General features: G+C 35.3%; 1 protein-coding gene across 1 annotated transcript in view; it reads left to right on the top strand.

Moving 5' to 3' along the window:
• LOC123547384 (uncharacterized) overlaps nucleotides 1-19,285 on the top strand; it is a 72,276-nt gene that overhangs the window by 22,453 nt on the left and 30,538 nt on the right. Inside the window, exons 3-15 of the mRNA XM_053524631.1 lie at nucleotides 417-527; nucleotides 988-1,107; nucleotides 4,038-4,157; nucleotides 4,456-4,608; nucleotides 5,061-5,294; nucleotides 6,111-6,314; nucleotides 7,757-7,876; nucleotides 12,101-12,223; nucleotides 13,239-13,352; nucleotides 14,940-15,143; nucleotides 15,668-15,853; nucleotides 16,843-17,065; nucleotides 18,387-18,504. Of these exons, the coding sequence (XP_053380606.1) occupies nucleotides 417-527; nucleotides 988-1,107; nucleotides 4,038-4,157; nucleotides 4,456-4,608; nucleotides 5,061-5,294; nucleotides 6,111-6,314; nucleotides 7,757-7,876; nucleotides 12,101-12,223; nucleotides 13,239-13,352; nucleotides 14,940-15,143; nucleotides 15,668-15,853; nucleotides 16,843-17,065; nucleotides 18,387-18,504 (2,030 nt within the window). The remainder of the gene's footprint in view (nucleotides 1-416; nucleotides 528-987; nucleotides 1,108-4,037; nucleotides 4,158-4,455; nucleotides 4,609-5,060; nucleotides 5,295-6,110; nucleotides 6,315-7,756; nucleotides 7,877-12,100; nucleotides 12,224-13,238; nucleotides 13,353-14,939; nucleotides 15,144-15,667; nucleotides 15,854-16,842; nucleotides 17,066-18,386; nucleotides 18,505-19,285) is intronic.

The raw sequence follows: 19,285 nt of genomic DNA, 5'->3' as shown, positions 1-19,285 counted from the left end.
CTTTTAATGTATCAAGTGATACTTTTGCGTAATTTTAGCACAGTTTTAGACCAATAGTACAGAAACTTCTATCATTAAATGTTTTGCACTTGTTGTATGGAACAACATAATGGCATTCAGATTAATTTTCTGATTATCTCAAACCTTGTCTACTAGGAAAATACTCTGTAAGCAATTCTGTTAAATACATAGGTGCTCTGCCAATGTGACAGTTGGGAAAGTTTTGACATTTTCTCTTCATTTGATACGACCGTATGTGTATGCGTGTGTGCTGGTGTGATAAGGTAGTTAAATAAAAGATGCTTAGAAATGTTGCAAATTAGTTTGAAATAGCTTTGAAATTGTAAATGATCTTTTGCGATTGTTGTTTCTGAGATATGTTATGCAATGTATAGCATGATTAATGTTTCCGCTAGGACTGTGCATCACAGACGATGACTGTACTGCAAAGAACACATTCTGCGATGAGGGTGGTGTGTGTATGTGTACTGCTGGTCATTCACATTTAAACGGATACTGCTCACCAGGTACCCTCTGGAGATAATAATAATTTATTATGAATCTGTGTTTTTCATTTTAAGGATATTGAGAGTTATTTCATTGTCTGCAGAAACAAGAACGAGAAAACATGACCTGAATATAACTTCTCAGGTATGAAATATAAGGGCGTGTTAAAAATGTGTGGACCTCTACGCGGATGAATTTCATAGCATACATGAAAATTACTGATATCATAAATTACAGTTTATGCATCACCATGTCCTCACTGGACTTTGATTGAACAGACCTGTAAACTTGTAAACCTGTATTTTAGGAATCCATTCGAAAATAGGTCTTATGCTTATATGAAAATTATTCATCAAGAATATTTCATTTCACCTATTGGTAAGTATATTTATTTTGTACTTAAAAAGTACATTCAAAGAATGATTTTACGTAAGTTTAGTCATATTATAATAGTTTTCCTTCTTTTCTCTTTTCCCGAAGTTTTCGGACGATCTTGTCTTGATGACCTTAACTGTGATGACGGACGAACATTTTGCAAAGACTCCAAATGTGTGTGCAACACGTACGAATGGAAGGAAGAAAACGGCATCTGCGCATCTTGTAAGTACTATTATAGGTATATTTGCACAATACATAACTTCAGATGGTTTCAACAGGTGATAAACAATATTTCTTGAGAACTTGGAATCATAGAGTTAACAAGACCACGGGGAGTTTATCAGTATACATATACTGGACCAGGTTTTCGTGTACATGTACTTCTGATGGTAGATTACTTTGGATTATTCTATTTCTTCATTAACTCTCTTTAAGAAGAATTTGTAGACAGCAATTTTTTTGTAATTTTCTAACGCTAAAAATGAATATCAGGAGTGGCATTAGGACATTTGAGTATTCTTTATATTGGTGTTTAATTCTGCAAAGTATGTTGATTTCGTTTTTTCATTTTCTGCACGTAAATGGTCTTTTCGAATACTATAATTATAAGGCTTCTTTAAAGTTCCGGATTAAGTTTATATTCTTCCAATACAAGCAACTTTCATCACCTTATATCATACTTATAATAAAAATGCGACGAGATAGATGATTTTAATCGCAGATATATTATGTCGTTCTCATCCATCTGTTGTTTACAAACGTCTGCGCGCCTAATAATCATTTACCCGTGAATAACGTGTGCCTGTATGTCTTAATAAAATGCATGTCTGTTAAGTTGCGACAACCATTGCCAAAAATGCCATCTTGAAGTCGTCGGGGTCTCGTAGGGTCCTCCTTTCAACTGCTGAAAGGATTTTAGCCCATCCCGCGCCAACACCGCCACACACACCGGCCCGGGTTCCTCCAAAGCAAGAGTTGGAATGGCGGCCACACGTGCCGGTGGGAGACAACCTCTCTACAACGGTTACATGTCCGATCCAAAAATCAAGGTCTTTGGCGGAGCTATGGACCTTCAAACCCCTTCCTTTATTTAACAATCATGTCATGAATCTAGATGGTAAATGCATGCACGAATAGATGAGACTTCCTGTTTGTCTGATTTTCCTCACCCAAATGTAGTTCTAGTCCAAGTCGTCCCTAAGGAGCTAGGAAATTCGATTCAAGCACAAAGCAACTTCTTGTAAGTTTCCATTTGTGTTTCATCTTCTATCATCGTATCAAATAACTCTTGGGAAAAATGCCCATGTTCTCAATTTATTAAGAAAATATACCGGCCTCAATTCGTAACAAACCCTTACCATTTAGAAAAGCGCGAATTCTCCTTCGTACGTTTTCGTAGCAGTAAGGGAGAACGGGGTTGAATGTGCCATTTTTCAAAATTTGCCTTCTTCTCGGGCGCTGTTTCAGTTTATCAGTTCATCAAGACCATGAGATGTAACAACAGCGGATATAGTCTTTAGTTCAAGAATACTGTTAGTGTAAACGTGGCCTGTGAAACATCACAACCTGCCCCGCGTCTGGGGTAGGTTGTGACAGTATTCGGGGTACAATTTGCGGGGTTCGCCCTTACCATATAGCCTTATAAAACTACATGGCATTTAACCTTTTTATATTTCTGTAATCACACATCTCAAAATGCTGAATTTCATAATATATCTTATGTCAATAAATATTTATAATAACGTACTGTCGGAACACAAATGTGTAATAACATCTAAAATCTACTTATAGCGGTGCAAATTGGTTTTTCAAACACAGTTTCGTTGACCTTTTGTTTACAATGCTTGTGCTTTCCAAGAAGTGTATTTGAAAAATGGCGCGTTTAAAATATTTGCAAATGCCGTCACAGCTCTTCAATAAAGATGGAAAGTCACGTGTGGCACAACCAACCCGTGGCACATTCAACCCCGTTCTCCCCAGTCAGGGGAAGTAATTACATAATAGTCAATATTGACACACGTTGATGCTTTTTTAAGCATATTCTTTAAAATACATCAAAAACCTGATGCCAGTAACATCATTAAACTGGTATAAAAGCTTTATTTAATAAACGCACCGCCCACTTCCAGTTTGCCAAAAAAGGAAATGAAATAATGAATTTCTTTTCTGATTGCTTATCTGTGCCTTACTTAATTATCAGTCTTTTAAGGTTATTGTATACCTCTAGCGATTCGCATTAATGTTTTAATGCATTAAAGTCTATCTCTGATGTTACTTAAAGTGTTTGACTCAAACTTTAGCTGTTGTTTAATATAATTATCTACATTAAGTTATATATCACACTAGTGGTAGCTGATAGCTCCAGTTACTGAAAATATGTTTTATTTCACTGTCAAGCATCGAAATTCGATCTGATAGCTCGTGTTTTTCAGTATATACTTGTTCTACCGTATGTAGTTTCAGGATGTTCCTGTATTGTCGTATACACCAGTATGAACGCATCCATCCCCTTCAAAAAAGGCACCCAATTACCTCCAGAAAAAGGAATGGAGTATTACTCTGAATATTTTTTTCATATAAATATACCAGTCTAATAACTCCTAATAAACGCAACTTTCCAGCTCCTTTTAAGTACACTTAAAAACAAAAATATAATTTAGTTCAGTAAGTAATATTTATACCGCAATTTACTTTATGTGCAATATAAATTAAGTACAAAACGTTGTATATAATGATTGATGTATCTATCTATCCTGTCAGCACTTACTTTTACACCTTTATAAAATTGCAAGAACAGAATGCAATTCATTAAACATAGTATGCGGGAAACATTACTCTCTTTCAAGTGGTCTTCTATAGCCTATAAGCAAATACTGTTGCACCTCTTGTGTCCAGGATATATTGGTGGCAATAGCTTTTGTTTTGTTTTATTATTGATAATAAGTGTTAATATAAGGTTACTTAATATAGTTCATATTTAACATTGTTCTGTACAAACAACGACATATAATTATTAGGACGAGTACCCGTTCGAAAACAGCATACTGAACGTCGAGCTTATTTTTCTCAGTATAAACTTGGCCGAGTGCGCTTCCCAAATTCATGGCTTTTTCAGTTAATACTACTGTATACTTCTTCTTTTATTTTTTGAGATTACGGCTCATTTTGTTCCGACTGGTCTGATTGTGGCCTTTCATACAACTATGTGTGTGAAGATAACACGTGCAAATGTGGAACAGGTTACAAGCTAAAAAGTGGCTTTTGTGAAAAAGGTACGTAACGGTACAAAATTAAGAAAGAACGTTTTGGGTTTTGTAATTGTTTTACGCCAATGCTAAGTTTGATAAACTTAATACGTACCTGTAGGCATAAAATTAGACGGATTCTCTTCTCAATTTTAGGTGGAAATTTATATTTACGCTAATGTGTGGTGAGAATCAAAAGCATTCGTTTCTGTATCTCTAATTTATTTTTTAAGAAGCAACATTAAGAATTTTTTCAAAAAATAATGACATTGATAAGAAAAGTAAATGTTATAATGAAGAATAAATTGACAATCTGATACTCCAGTTATAAACAGTCAATGTAGAATGGATTACAGTACAGAGGACTGCCCACTTGATCATGCTGTTTGTAAAATTCCTTACTGGAATCAGAATGAAATTTATGGAAAATGTAAATGCGAAAGTGGATTCGATGAAAATAATGGTATATGCATACAAGGTAATGAAAACGTTTGGTTCATGTTACTTAGTGTTACACACATAACTTTTGTTTCTTTGTAAGTAAGTCTTACGACTTTTAGCCGTAACAAATCAAAGAGATATCATTTCATAACGGAAAATCCCAATTTTCTGTTGCGGGATTCGAACCCGGGCCGCACGGGTGCTAGTCCGATTCTTTAACTACTAAGTCAGAGAGTAGGCACCTTGACGGTGTTGTCAGAGATTGGCTTTGAACCAATTTATGCGTAAGCGACCGAACGGGACAAAGTTTTACACGTCTAAGCGATCTAATATCAGATATATTATTCCGGGCTCATTTATTGATGTAAATTATGTATGAAGGTGTTAAATTATACTCAAAACTGTCTTCACTTTTAACAAGTATAACATTTCTTTGAAATAATAATAGACTTTGAGATGATAATAATACAGAAATTTATGTGTTTGTAGTTTTAGGATCCAGCTGTGCAAATGTAGGCTGTGGCAACACGCTTCACTATTCCTACAAACATTTAGATCCCTCCTTTAAAAGGCCCGATTATAACTACTTTTACTGGTCCAGTACAGATTATTGGTTCGACTGGTCCTACTATTATCACTTACATCTATCATGTAACATCGACAATACATGTGTGTGTGACCATGGTTTCAAGACAGATGCTTCTGGAATATTCTGCGAACCAGGTAACACGAACCAAGTATCACTACAATGTGAAACAATTAGCCGCAATATATAATATATAAGCACAGCTCAGACATACAAACGTCGGTAAGAGCCGGGTAATCTAATTACTTTGAAATATGTCTTCACTGTGTTCATTTTTGTTTGTTTTTTTCTTTATATACTCCCTATAATTACCCGTTTACAAAAAATGGTCGTATTATGTGATGACACGTGCATCTGTCAGTCCGTCTGTCGTGTCCGGAGCTAAACGTCATAAAGGTATTCACTTTAAAAGTGGCATTTAGGTAGGGGCATTCAGACAATGAGCAGCTTTGATCACCTCGGCAGCATTGTGACAGAGCGCCCGCTTCGATTGTGAGAGGTCGTGGGTTAGATCCCTGGCCGCGTCACACCAAAGACGTAAAATGGTTCTAGTAGTGAAAATCACATTTAATTGTATTTTTTTTTTATTTGCAATTGTCTTATGTACACATTTAATATTGTCATAAATACTAGCAGTTTAATCTAATCTCTTTATTTTTCTTATTACTGATATGTTTTAGATATGTTTAAACATTTTTTTTTCTATTTGAGCTGCTTTATTTCTGTTAAACTCTTTTTTCTATGTGTTTGTCGGAAAAAAATCATGAGCTAATTTTTACTTGTTATATTGTATCCGACGTAGAATAAATATCATATCTTGTATCAAATGATATATATTTTTTTTTATTTAAAACGGGTTTTTGACCTATCCTACCTTCTAACGAAAGATAAGCAAAACTGAAAAACTAGCGTGCAGGATTGATTGTGCTAAGTAATTGTTTGCATCGTTGCAGTATACGGAACTCCATGTGAAGGTGCAGATAGTTGCGGTACCTACCATGGATACACCTGTGATTCCATCTCGAAGCAATGTGTTTGCGCCGAAAACTACATTTCTTACAACCAAGAGTGGAGATATGTGGACGATGCTGAAACAAACGATAATCTATACTACTATGATAATCATGCATCAACAATCGTTCAATTGTGCAAACCTGGTATATATTTCATTACGCAAACCTGGTAGATATGTCATTGTGAAAATATCGTCTCGCAAATCTGGCAGATATTTCATTGCGTCATCCTTGTCTCGCAGACCTAGCAGATAATTCAGCGCGCAAACCTTGTCTTGCAAACCTAGTAGAAATGTCATTGTGCAATCATTAATTGCCTCGCAAACCTAGTAAATATTTCATTACGCAAAACCTGTCTCACAAACCTGGTAGATATTTCATTCTGTGATATATCCTTGTCCTGATTTTTCTAGTTCGCAAACCTTGTTTCGTTTTGGTCATGTCACTGCGCAAAATCTGCCTCGCGGACATTGTAGATGTTTCATTGCGCAAATGATGTCTCGCAAACATGATGTTTGTGATGCGTAAATCTTGTCTCTAGAACTTGGTCATGTAATTGCGCTAGACTTGTCTCATGAACTTGGTAGATATATCATGGCTATGCAAAGACCTTGTCTCGCAAAACTGATGCTTCTAATGTAAAAAATGGTCTTGCAAACTTGGTATGCCATTGCTCAAACTTTGCCTCGTATTTCATTATGCAAACTCGATAGATATTTCATTACACAAACCGTGTTTCGCATATCTGGTAGATATTTCATTAAACAAACAGTGTCTCGCATATCTGGTAGATATTTCTTTTCACAACCGTGTCTCGCATATCTGGTAGATATTTCTTTTCACAAACGTGTCTCGCATATCTGGTAGACATTTCTTTGCACAAACCGTCTCTCGCATATCAGGTAGATATTTCTTTTCACAAACGTGTCTCGCATATCTGGTAGATATTTCATTAGACTAACCGTGTCTAGCACATCTGGTAGATATTTCTTTGCACAAACCGTGACTCGCAAACCGGGATGATATTTCAGTTAGCAGTTCTTGTCCCCAAAACCTGGTAGATATTTCATTGTGTAGATATTACATTGCACAGACCTGCTAGATATGTCCTTGCTCAAACCTTGAACATATTTCTTTGCGTATACCTGCTAAATATTTCGTTGCGCTAAAGATGTGCAATCTGTTAGATATTTGATTGCACAATACTGGCAGAAAGTTCATGTTGCAAACTCGCAAATTCATCGCTAGTGCTGTACCTAGAATAAAGTATTTTTTTGACAATTCATTTATTTAATAGACGGCTTTTATAACTAAATTATTTTGATGCCACATCAATACAGTTATAAGTCATATAGCTATGTTGCAACTTTTCATAGTGAAAGACAAGTGATTTGAAGTCAGCGACATTAACTACTTGCCCACGGAGGCCCCACCAAACTTACTTATATCAAAGTTAAAATAAATGTTGAAAATATGGTAAATAGATAGAAAACTTCCAGACTGAAAAAGACCATAGCTTTACGTCTCTTTTTAGTTACACGTCGGTTTGATTCATGAAGCAATTCATTGTATTTATGTTTTACCAGAGCTCGGACAGTCTTGTTCCATTGTCAGCTGTGCTTTTGAACATGCTGACTGTGACGAAAACGACACCTGTTCCTGTGACGAAGGATATACAGAGAGTATTGATGGCACCTGTCAACAAGGTAATTACATGCAATATAAAATCATATACATTTATATGTCTTAAAACAATCCAAAACTGTTTTAAGGCAAAATATTTCGTCCATAATATGTGACTGTGAAGAGGTTTTTTTGTCTCTCCCGATTTTTCAATAGTATAAATAACACTGATTTCCTATTACCTGCTTCAAATATAATAACCCAGTTAGAAAAGTAATATTTAATTACTATGAAATTGTTTCAGATTTAGACATAGACCATTTAGACAGTTGCAATTGTAAAAATATTTATCGACCGGTCATATCATAGCAGGTAATTTTAAGATTAATAATGATAAAAAGAATCAGGAACATTTTTTCTAAAGGTCGAAAATACTTCCCTCGTGTATAAAATTTGAAATCGTCTCTCTGAAATTACTCAATTGTTTGATCACTATGCTAAAAATTGTGTCGGAAAGAAAATGCAGATTCGAACACACTTACTGAATGGAAAAAGAATATTTTTTAAAATCATAAAATCTATTAATCAAGCCCTTCCTTATGCCCGCTGGTATTACGTTAGGAATTTAGTGAGAAAACAACATGAACACATATAGAACTACGAACGTTCCGAAAATTAGGACCAACCTGGATTCCAGCTTCATCGTATCAATAAAACAAAAAATCGGACACCACATATTACGTTTTGCAAAGTGCCCAGTAGAAATCGGTCTTACAAAGTATGTTTGGCGGCCATAAGAACAGTAGCCCAAATATGTCTTTGAAACGAAAAAGAGACGTCTTAAGATCAAAGCACTGATGGTACTGATAGGGAGCCACAGTAAGATCATGTAGATCAAATTTTAAATTTTGATGTCAGACTTGATAACAAGCAGTTGAAGCTGCCTACTCTTTACTGGATCCCAAAGTAACACAAAACCCCATATAAAGATCGATTCATTGCTAATTCGACCTTATGCAATTCAAAAATATTTCTTTCCTTTCTATTTCTTGTCTAACAGCAATAAAAGACCACGTCCAGAAGTATTGTTCTTAGGTATATGAGAACTCGGGTGTTTATCTGTTTTTGTCCATCAAGAATTCTGAGATGTTATCAAAAAGCATTTTAACAAACACTGCAAATGTTGGACTAAAAGAACTCTTTATACATACATTGTATTTACCACATAATCAGAAAAAAAGAAAAACTGGTAGCTTTAACTGAGAAAACATTTGCAAGAGAAAACGTTAACTATATGTCATGTAATAAAACTAGAGCATCTTATGTTCTAACAGTAAATTTGACAAAAACACCCTGTGGAGTTGTGATCAGGTTTGTGAAGCGCTACGGTTTCTTTTAGATATTATATTAATCACATTAAGCAAAAAAAAAAAAAAAAAAAAAAAAAAAAAAAAAAAAAAAAAAACACGAAAGATAAGTTATTGGTATAGTAACCCGATAGATCGTCCTAATTTTTAGCTATTGTGATCGCTCACCGTCCGGCGTCCGTCCGTCCGTCTGTCCACACTTTCCTTTAAATAACATCTGCTCTGAAACCATTGGGTTGAAGTTGATGGTCCCCTTCCAAAGTTGTTCAAAAACTTGAATTCCACACAGAACTCTGGTTGCCACGGCAACCGAAAGGAAAAACTTGAGTGAAAAGAGGCTCCGCCCCGGGGGTCCCAAGATTTACATAGACTTATTGGGAAAAACCTTTAAAAATCTTCTTGTCTGAAACCACAAGACATTGGCATTTGATATTCGTATGTAGCATTGCCTTATGGACCTCTACCAAGATTATTCAAATTATTACCCTGGGATGAAAAGAGGCTCCACCCCGGGGGTCCCAAGTTTTACATGGACTTACATAGGATTTAAAAAAAAAATCTTCTTGTCTGAAACTGCAAGGCCTAGGCTTTTGATATTTGGTATGTTGCATTGCCTAGTGGTCTTCTACCAGAATTGTTCGAATTATGCCCTTTGGGTGAAATGAGGCCCTGCCCTGGGGGTCCCAAGTTTTACATAGACTTATATAGGAAAACACTTTAAAAATCTAGTCTGAAAGTTCAAAGTATAACCCTTTGATATTTGGTATGTGGCATTGTGGTTCTCTAACAAGTTTGTTCAAATTATGCCCCTGGCGTGAAAAGAGGCCCCGCCCTGGGGTCACTCATATATGAGGTATACAGGAAAAAATACTTTAAAAATTATCTGATCATATTTCCTAGACTGTTTAATTATAATTACCTGATGACCCAAAGTAATTAGGGGTCACTTTACTTTGACTTTGACCTTGACCTAGTGACCTACTTTCTTGTTTTTTAAGAAACAACCTTGAAATTTGGATGACATATACAGTTTTGTACACTGATCTTAACACTGACTTTCAGTGACCATGAATATGACCTACTGACCTACTTTCTTGATATTTTAGCATCAGTTTGACATTTGAAACACGTAGCTCATATTACTCAGGTGAGCGATCTAGGGTCATTATGACCCTCTTATTAAAAAATCTAACACTTCCTAATTTTGGTCTTACATACCCCGCATTCTATGTGGATGTAAGTTATAAACTTCGGTAAATTAAACAGAATGTTTATTTCAATCAAATATTTATAGAATGTATAAAAAAAGCTTATCAAAAGAAGATTCAATGAAAAAATCGTATAACAAAGTGCATGTTTGGTGACTGACCCCGCAAAAATCGTTATGCTTTCCTAATGACCAATAAAGTAGAAGTTTCTATGTTGCTTTTCTCCTAAATCCTGCAAGAACGGACAGAGAGTGTGGAATTTGTCTTGCAGCTTGCATATGCGTGCCCTTAAATGTTAGACTCTTGGTGCTCTGACTTCAGATAAGCTGTTGCGTACTTCGGTGTAATCAAACCTAAATTAACCCTGTTTAAATATGCACATTTCATTACCTCTCATGAACAGAGTCAATCAAACAGAGTCCGCTATTATTCTTCTTGGTTGCATTCTTTGCTTCCAATTTATCATTTTACAGATTTTATTTCTTTATTTAATCTGGTATTTTGTCACTAATGTTAGAGCTTTTCTCAGCGGGAAGTTATTTTTATCTACACTGTCTTGTCTAACTTGTTGAACATAGGGTAAGTGTGATGATGGCATGCCCTAAACGCGTTTAATCCCCCAGTTTCTTTTACATAGGTTACTGACCGTTCCAGTGCGGTGCCGCTATTATTGTTTTATTTTCTGTTACGTTTCTCTTGTTACACATATCGTCTTGTTTGCCCCCATTATCCCTTGGATTTAATGCCCTTCTCATTTTACTGTGAGGGAGGTTAGAAACCCGCCTTCGTTTTGGCCGTCGGCCGTCCCTGGGAGGTGCCCTACTGTGTTGTTTTTCCTGCTTGTATTTTTGTTTATTCTGTTTGTGTATGTGTATGCATGTCTTGTGTATATGAGTGTTTTCGCTGCTGTGGTTTGTATGCTTGTGAGTCGATAACGGTGCCCTACTGTTTTCTTATGTGTTGCTTGTTCGTTTTTCTACGTTATTTAGTTGATCGCAGTTGTGTGTTTATCTTTGGTACATGAGTGTCTGTGCTATTGTGGTTTACGTTGTATTGCGACTGTTTTTAAAAAACATGGCATTCCCTTGTATATTCGTCCTTGTTCAACTTTCCCCTTCGGATTCCCCCCCACATCCCCACCCCCACCCATGACCCCATTTCGCCCCTTGCCGTTCCTTCCCCTCCTTCAATATTTAGCATAATTTAATATGTACTTGTTGGATGTTTGAAGCAACCCGTCTGAAATATTTTTCCATTACAGCTTCTTTTTCTTGTGGGCCTACTATGTAAATGCGCGGCTCTGGGGCTGTGTTTTTGGTGCTCTGTGCTTCCGAGAAATCTACCCTTACCTATTATCTTTTGTGGTAAAGGGAGACTGCGATTTTGGAGCGTGGCTTTCCTTGTTAGATATTCACCCTTGCTCTTTTGCACTTACCCTAACCTTTATCTACCCCTTATCCATTTCTGTATTTTGCATATAATCAAAATGCACTTGTTGTTGACTGAGGTAACCGTCTGCTATATTACTCCGTTACAGTTCCTATTTGTTGTGGGTTTGTTTTGCGATACATGTCTCTATGGCTGTGTTTAGGGTGATGTGTGGTTAAGGGAAATCTACCCTTACCATACCTTTTATCTTTTAACTATAAATCATATGATCAAAGAGTGGCCATGAAGTTTGTTTGATAGGGATTAAAATATATCAATTAAATAAAAACAATTTGCTTTTCAGTGCTTGGAATGTCCTGTATACGTGAAACGTTTTGTCAGATAGTTCCAGGTGGGTTTTGTGCAGACGATAACACGTGTAAATGCAAAGAGGGCTATTCTCAGGCCGGTCATCTATGTCAGTTAGGTAAATTGGTTTTCAATAAATTAATAAGAACATATATATATCTAGTACTAATAGATATGTATGAAATTATTTTCATTCCGGGTAAAGAGTACTGTACATTTATGTCTTAATTACATTCAAAATTGTAAAATAATTACCGTCTTATACACCGAAATCCATAACGGGATTTTTTTCATTTAATGCAGACTGCGGCTTTATTATGCAAGATCCAAAAATACGTTATTCATATATAAGACCTCCACAAACGAAAGTATGTTTTTTAAATGTCAGTCTTTAACAATGTAGATTTTATTACCAAAATGTATTTTCCCTCCCCATACACATTAAGTATTATTTTTTAAATATTTCATTTTTTACGTGGAAATGTTGTCTAATGGCAAGATATCCTGAACGTTTTATTACACTTATTAAATTATTTGTTATATATTTGTATATCAAAATGTATTTATACTCATCTGAAACGTGATAACGTTGAGTAGAAGCCGACATGTTTTCAAGAGTGGCTTCTATGGCGTGTGGTTAAGGTAGGTCACTTCAAATCGCTTGCTTCTCACTACTATGAGTTTGACAACTCTCTTGGAAATGTAGAATTATTTCATGTGAGGAAGCCGCCTTGCTGGTCTACGGTGATTCTACCGAAGCGAAGGTATCCACCTATGCCTAAACTAATAACTGGAAGGGCAACCACTGTGAAAAGCTTGAATGTCGGCGTATGACTTTTAACACTGTCTGTTTGACAAAACTAAAACAGTCTGAAAAGTTACCGTATGTCGGCCTGATACGTTATCTAAACATATGTTTTATTTGTGCTTGTCAGTGCATGTAAAATTTTAGCCTCTGGATCGACTGTTTCTTGCAATTTGTCATTTACAGTATAGCTAATAAAATGTTATAGTCAAGTTATAAATCAGTTTGAATTAACCAGCTGTCAACAAGTGTCTCGAAATTTTGTATTCGACAATTTATTGTTCCATCACTTAATGCAAATAACAGTTCATATTCAATTTTGCGACAGTTTTAGACACTGACTGCACTGCAAACGTTGACTGTCAATTAGAACATACAGTCTGTAATGAAGGAATGTGCGAATGCAAATCTTCAGTTGATAAAAATGGCGGACGATGTTACGGTAAGAGTTTTATAGTGTCAGATTTATTGAAACATATTGTTACGGAGAAACATCTGGGCCAGTCAGTCTCAGCTCATATCAACAGGAAAGGAAATTGTTGTGACAGTCATAATTTGAATTTTTCTGTTGTCAGCAAAAGATACTGGATTGCGTTAATCAAATTTAAATTGCGAAGTTGTTCACATTTTTATACGCCCGTTTGAAAACCAGGACGTATTACGGGAACGCCCCTGGCGGGCAGGCGGGAGGGCTGGCGGCGTCCGGAGTATCTCTTCGTCGTGCATGGAGGGATTTTGATGTAATTTGACCAAATGTTCACCATTATGAGACGGAGTGTTATGCGCAAGAGCCAAATCTCTAGGTCTAAGGTCAAGGTCGCACTTAGAGGTCAAAGGATACAAGAATGAGAACTTTGTCCGAAGGATTTCTCCTTCATGCATGGAGGGATTTTGATGTAACTTGGCACAATTGTTTGCCATCATGAGACGGGGTATCGTGCGGAAAAACCAGGTCCCTAGATCTAAGGTCAATGTCACACTTAGAGGTCAAAGGATACAAGAATGACAACTTTGTCCGCAGCATTTCTTCTTCATACATGGAGGGATTTTGATGTAACTCAGCACAAATATTCACCACCATAAGACGGAGTGTGAAGTGTAAGAAGCAGGTCCTTAGGTCTGAAGTCAAGGTTACACTTAGAGGCCAAAGATCAGATAAACAATGACTTTGTCCGGAGCATTTCTTCTTCATGCATGAAGGGATTTTGAGGTAACTTGGCACAATTGTTCACCATCATGAGACAGAGAGTCACGCGCAAGAACCAGATCCCTGGTTTAGAATGACTCCTCTTTTTTGTTACTATAAATAGCTTATAGTGATACGTTTTTATTACTGGTCGTAGGAAAAAATCAAGAACAATTTTCTGTAGTACAACATGCATGTTACATCCACTGTTAAGTGTATTTTGACCTATCTGTACCTAGTAAGGATTTTTGTGTGGACTTCGAAATTTGTTTTATTTTAAAAAAAATTTATTTCTTAAGATTAACTTCCCATTGTTGTTACTATAAATGAATTATATTGTGACTTTTTTGTAATTGACCGTAGGGAAAAACCAAGACCACTTTTCTGTGATACAACATAGATGTTACTTTCAAATTATAGGTGTATTTTTATCTCTACCTGGTAAGGAGCTTTTTTGTAGACTTAGAAAAACAAAAGAATAACAAGAATTACTACACCACAGAATTGAAATTCCATTTGCAAATACAAATACTAGGGTAAATAAATTTGCTATGACGGGCGTATATTGTGACATTGTGGCACTCTTGTTCCACTATTGGAACATCATTTATCATTGGCCTCGTTGAGCAGTTGCCTATGTGTTTAAATTGTTTCTTTCTCATTATTCTTTAATGAGCAAGACAAACTGTAGCAAGGGCACCAGTTACACAGTGTTACCTTTTGACACTTCCTTATATAACGATTTGTTTCTTTTACGTTAAACGTAAATAGCAACATCACAATTTACTTATCTCGCTATAAATGATAACAAATTTTATATATTCCATAAAATTTCTCTCAAAGGACAAGCTTGCTCTGATGTTCCTTCATTACCCGATATTCGCAGACGGTCAGTATCGTATATACCTGTTGAAGGAGAACCGATTATTGATGACAGTTGGCTTAAAGAGGGATGGTACACTATTGGCAGGCATTCAATTCACTGGAGTACAGAATCTCCTCCGGAATCGGGAAATTGCACTACGTTCTATCCCGTATATTTGACAGGTATAAAATACAAATGAAAGGTATGTACAGAAGCAATATCACAGGTTTCTGTCATGTCATTCATTACCAAAGAGCATGTGTTTTGATTAAGACAATTTTTATTAATAATACGCATGTACATTTCTGTATTGCGAACAATTATTACTATACTGTGTGCAGTGGCTGATATATTATACTTTATGCAAATATTTATAGGTTATTAGCTTTGTATTGGAAAACATGCACGAGTGCTGCAGCAGAATTAATGTAATGGAACGCAATATCATTCCGCTAAAAACAAATGTATATTTCCCATTGAAAAGATAATAACCTTTTTATTACAAACGTATCTACACGTAAAATGTCATGTAAATATTACTGATTTGTTCAATAGCCTGAATAAGATTGACATTACTGAAATAGATAAAACATGGAATTAAGTCGTCAATGTGCTGGAAACTATTAACGTTACCGCCTGCATTGCAACATAACGGGGAATAGAAACGATTATGTAATGATGTTTTCTTGTGTTTATTTATATATAGACCCAATTTCAACAAGTCAGCAAGATGCATTGGCTGCAGGTGAAGACATAATAGTAACAGCTAAAGTCGGAAACATGGACCTATATGGACATAGTGAACAAGTAAATTTGACATTGCGGCAATGCGGACAGGATACCCATGTCTACGTAACTCCGCCTTCGACACATTTTTCAGGGATTTGTCTAGGTAAATCTGCTCTGTTGATTTCTGGATAAGTATTTAAGGAACAGTTTAATATTTTGCGTGGTTAGAGGTGGGATGGTAGGGGCGGTGGTGTTCAGAAATGTTCTATAACTCTGTAAGACCTATTCTTTGCTTTTAAATTGCTGTTATATTTAAATATATATATAGTACAATATTACTCCTGAAGATCCCGTAAACGGGTGAAACTACTATAGTACTGGTTGAGTTACATTATTTTATACAACTTACTTGGATTAGAATCATTAGATATGTGAAAAATTAAAGGCATCTTGGTTCATCTTTTTTCCGCTATTGAATATCCATATTGCCAATCAATACATTTTATATATACACACAAACACAACGCTCTCATAGCGTCTGATGTGCACAATACTTTCAGTGATTTTACTTTTTCATTTTGTCGAAATAAATCTTACAAAAATAAATGTATCGCAAAGATGCATTGTTATTTATATCCATATCGTATACATTTTGATGATATGCTGTTCGAATGAAGATTATTCATGAACATAGTGTTATTTATATCCATATCGCATATATTTTGATGATATGCAGTTCGAATGAAGATTATTCGTGGACATAGTGTTATTTATATCCATATCGCATATATTTTGATGATATGCAGTTCGAATGAAGATTATTCATGAACATAGTGTTATTTATATCCATATCGCATATATTTTGATGATATGCAGTTCGAATGAAGATTATTCATGAACAAAGTGTTATTTATATCCATATCGCATATATTTTGATGATATGCAGTTCGAATGAAGATTATTCATGAACATAGTGTTATTTATATCCATATCGCATATATTTTGATGATATGCAGTTCGAATGAAGATTATTCGTGGACATAGTGTTATTTATTTCCATATAGCATATATTTTGATGATACGCTGTACGAATGAAGATTATTTGTAGACGTAGTGTATGTAGCAATTAACAAAATATTTTTCTGTCTTCAGATAATGAAGATATCCCTGATATTACACGGTCAACGGGCATTAAGGCCACAGTTCTGACAGACCTACTTTTTACTAACCAAACAGTAGATAACGTAACAAAACACACGCCTTATATCGTGTTTTCCTGTGTCGCCTCTGAGTTTGTTATAACTTCTACATATGAAAGATACCCATATGAGGGATACGTAACGGATGATGACGTATTCTTCTATTACGTTCACTGGTATGTAGAACTCTTTTGTTCAAATGCTTAAAATATCGTAATGGAAATAATGTTTTACTTAAAAAGTATATATTATTTTATCCTTAAATGACCTTTACCACTACTTACAAGTCTTACAATATAAACATTAAACATAAAAGTTGTTTGTGTGCATTTGTTTGCAATACAATCCCTATGTTTCGAGTTTCAGTCAAAACAAAATATATTCACTACCTTTATTAGGGCCCCACCTATTGCAGCAAGTCCTACAGTAATCAAGCAGTCATTCCGTCCGCTCCGCCATCTCTCTGTATACGGACTTCTTCTTGTTCGGGAAATAATTTTTAAACAGTGCAATGGATTTTGTTGCATACTGATACAACAGGGAATATGAAGAATATCAGTCATCATTCTATTTGAATTATCTCACTTTATCAAATAAATTTATCGGTCAATAAATCTTTAACGGAAATTTATCAAACTGCGAAGAAAGATAGTGGGTATAAAGTAACGATCTTGTGTTTAAGAACCATAACTGTGCCTTGCATACTTTTTTAAATGATTTCCCTTTATGAATTTTTATAATACTTGTCCGGCGAACAACTCAAAACCTGTCGGAGTGATTTTGTTGACCTTCTATACAGTCATAGAATATATTGAGAAAAAATAAAATTAAAAAGAAACGTAACTTTATCTTGCCTATTTTCATAACCACCATTTATGAAATTTAAAAAAATTAAAATAACCCTAAGAGTGCCCTAAGAAATATATTTTAACTGCATAGAATGAAAGAGAAGATTAAAACTGACTCACTTTTCAGTTTCCACCCAACTGTCTTTTCACAGTACTCAAGAACTGTTCATAGGGTTTCGATCATATTTCAAACAGTGGACATTTAGAGGACGTGCATTGTTCAAGAACCATAATTCTGCGTTGTAACCGATTTGGAATTATGTTTTGTTATTATAATTGATTACGTTTGTACTGAACATAACTGAAAAACAGTCTAGGAATTAAGTCGACATTTCACACAGTGATAGAGGACAAGGTGAAGAATCCAGAGTGCAAAAACAATAGCTATCCCTTTACAGTTTATTCCCCTTTCCTTTTTCCGTTTATTTATTTTTATCCGTGAAGGCTCTTGTTCATAATGTTCTTTCTTATACGGGCCATTTATTTATACACAACGTCATCAACTACAATAAGATATTTCCGACAACAATAATACATTGAAAAAATGTTTTGGTTTAGCGGGTTCCCCCGAGCAATGATGCACTAGTTTTATTGGTCATAACGGAGTGTGTGGCATTTACACTGTTATTATTAAATAGTTTCTTTTCAGGTATATTGACAGTGTACACTTCAGAACCATAGGACCCTTAAGAAGATATTCATTTATAAATGGGTCATCAATCTTTGAAATGGACATCATAGAGGCTGGATATAAATTAGGATTTGGGGTAATTTCTACAACCGAAGTGAATGATCAACACTGACAAAACGTTCAGTTTTGAATTAATTTGTTACTGGAAGTTTTCTGTAATGTGTGTGTGCACGCGCACGCGCACGCGCATGCGCACGCACACAGTAAATGGTATCAAATTGATGATTTTCTGTTGCACATGAATCTATTATTTGGATTAGCAAAGTTTGGGTCAATTTACAGAGATTCTCTATAAGTTTTGATAACGTTTAAAGAATACTTTTTTTAAATCTATTATGAAATATAGAGTGGATTTTCATGTTGCAAAGCGCTAAGGAAGGCTTTATTGGTGTAGCTGTTAAAAATTCTGCCAGGGACTATCATGTTGTAGAGCTTTAACAAATGGTTAAGATACGTCTATTTTGACAAGAATATAAAAAATTTACCTTAACATTGTCATAGCAATTGATACTTCATCAACTGACTTTCGTAGTGACATATGTTTGGTCTGCAGCATAATTATAAGGTATTTTCAAGTGAGGACATTCAGTCACTCCGTGGGTCGCTAAAATTAAAAGTAGATAAAAGTTTGGCGAGGCTGCGTTTTTGGAACGTGGCTTTCCCTGTTGGATATTCTTCCTTGTTTCTATTGCTGTAGCTTCATCAAATTTGGTCAGTTCCATCGTTATAAACTTTTTTTACATGCTTGTTCAAATGGGGACACGTGGTCTTTTCTAGTGCTAAAAATAAAATACTTTTAATCTGACCAATAGCATTACTATAGAGTCCTCTTTAATTCTTTTTTTTTTAAATTGGGA

The sequence above is a fragment of the Mercenaria mercenaria genome, chromosome 15 (assembly GCF_021730395.1).
Source record: "Mercenaria mercenaria strain notata chromosome 15, MADL_Memer_1, whole genome shotgun sequence".
Classification (NCBI taxonomy): Eukaryota; Metazoa; Mollusca; class Bivalvia; order Venerida; family Veneridae; genus Mercenaria; species Mercenaria mercenaria.
Note: the sequence above shows the minus strand (reverse complement) of the source record. Positions and strands in the feature narration are given on the sequence as shown.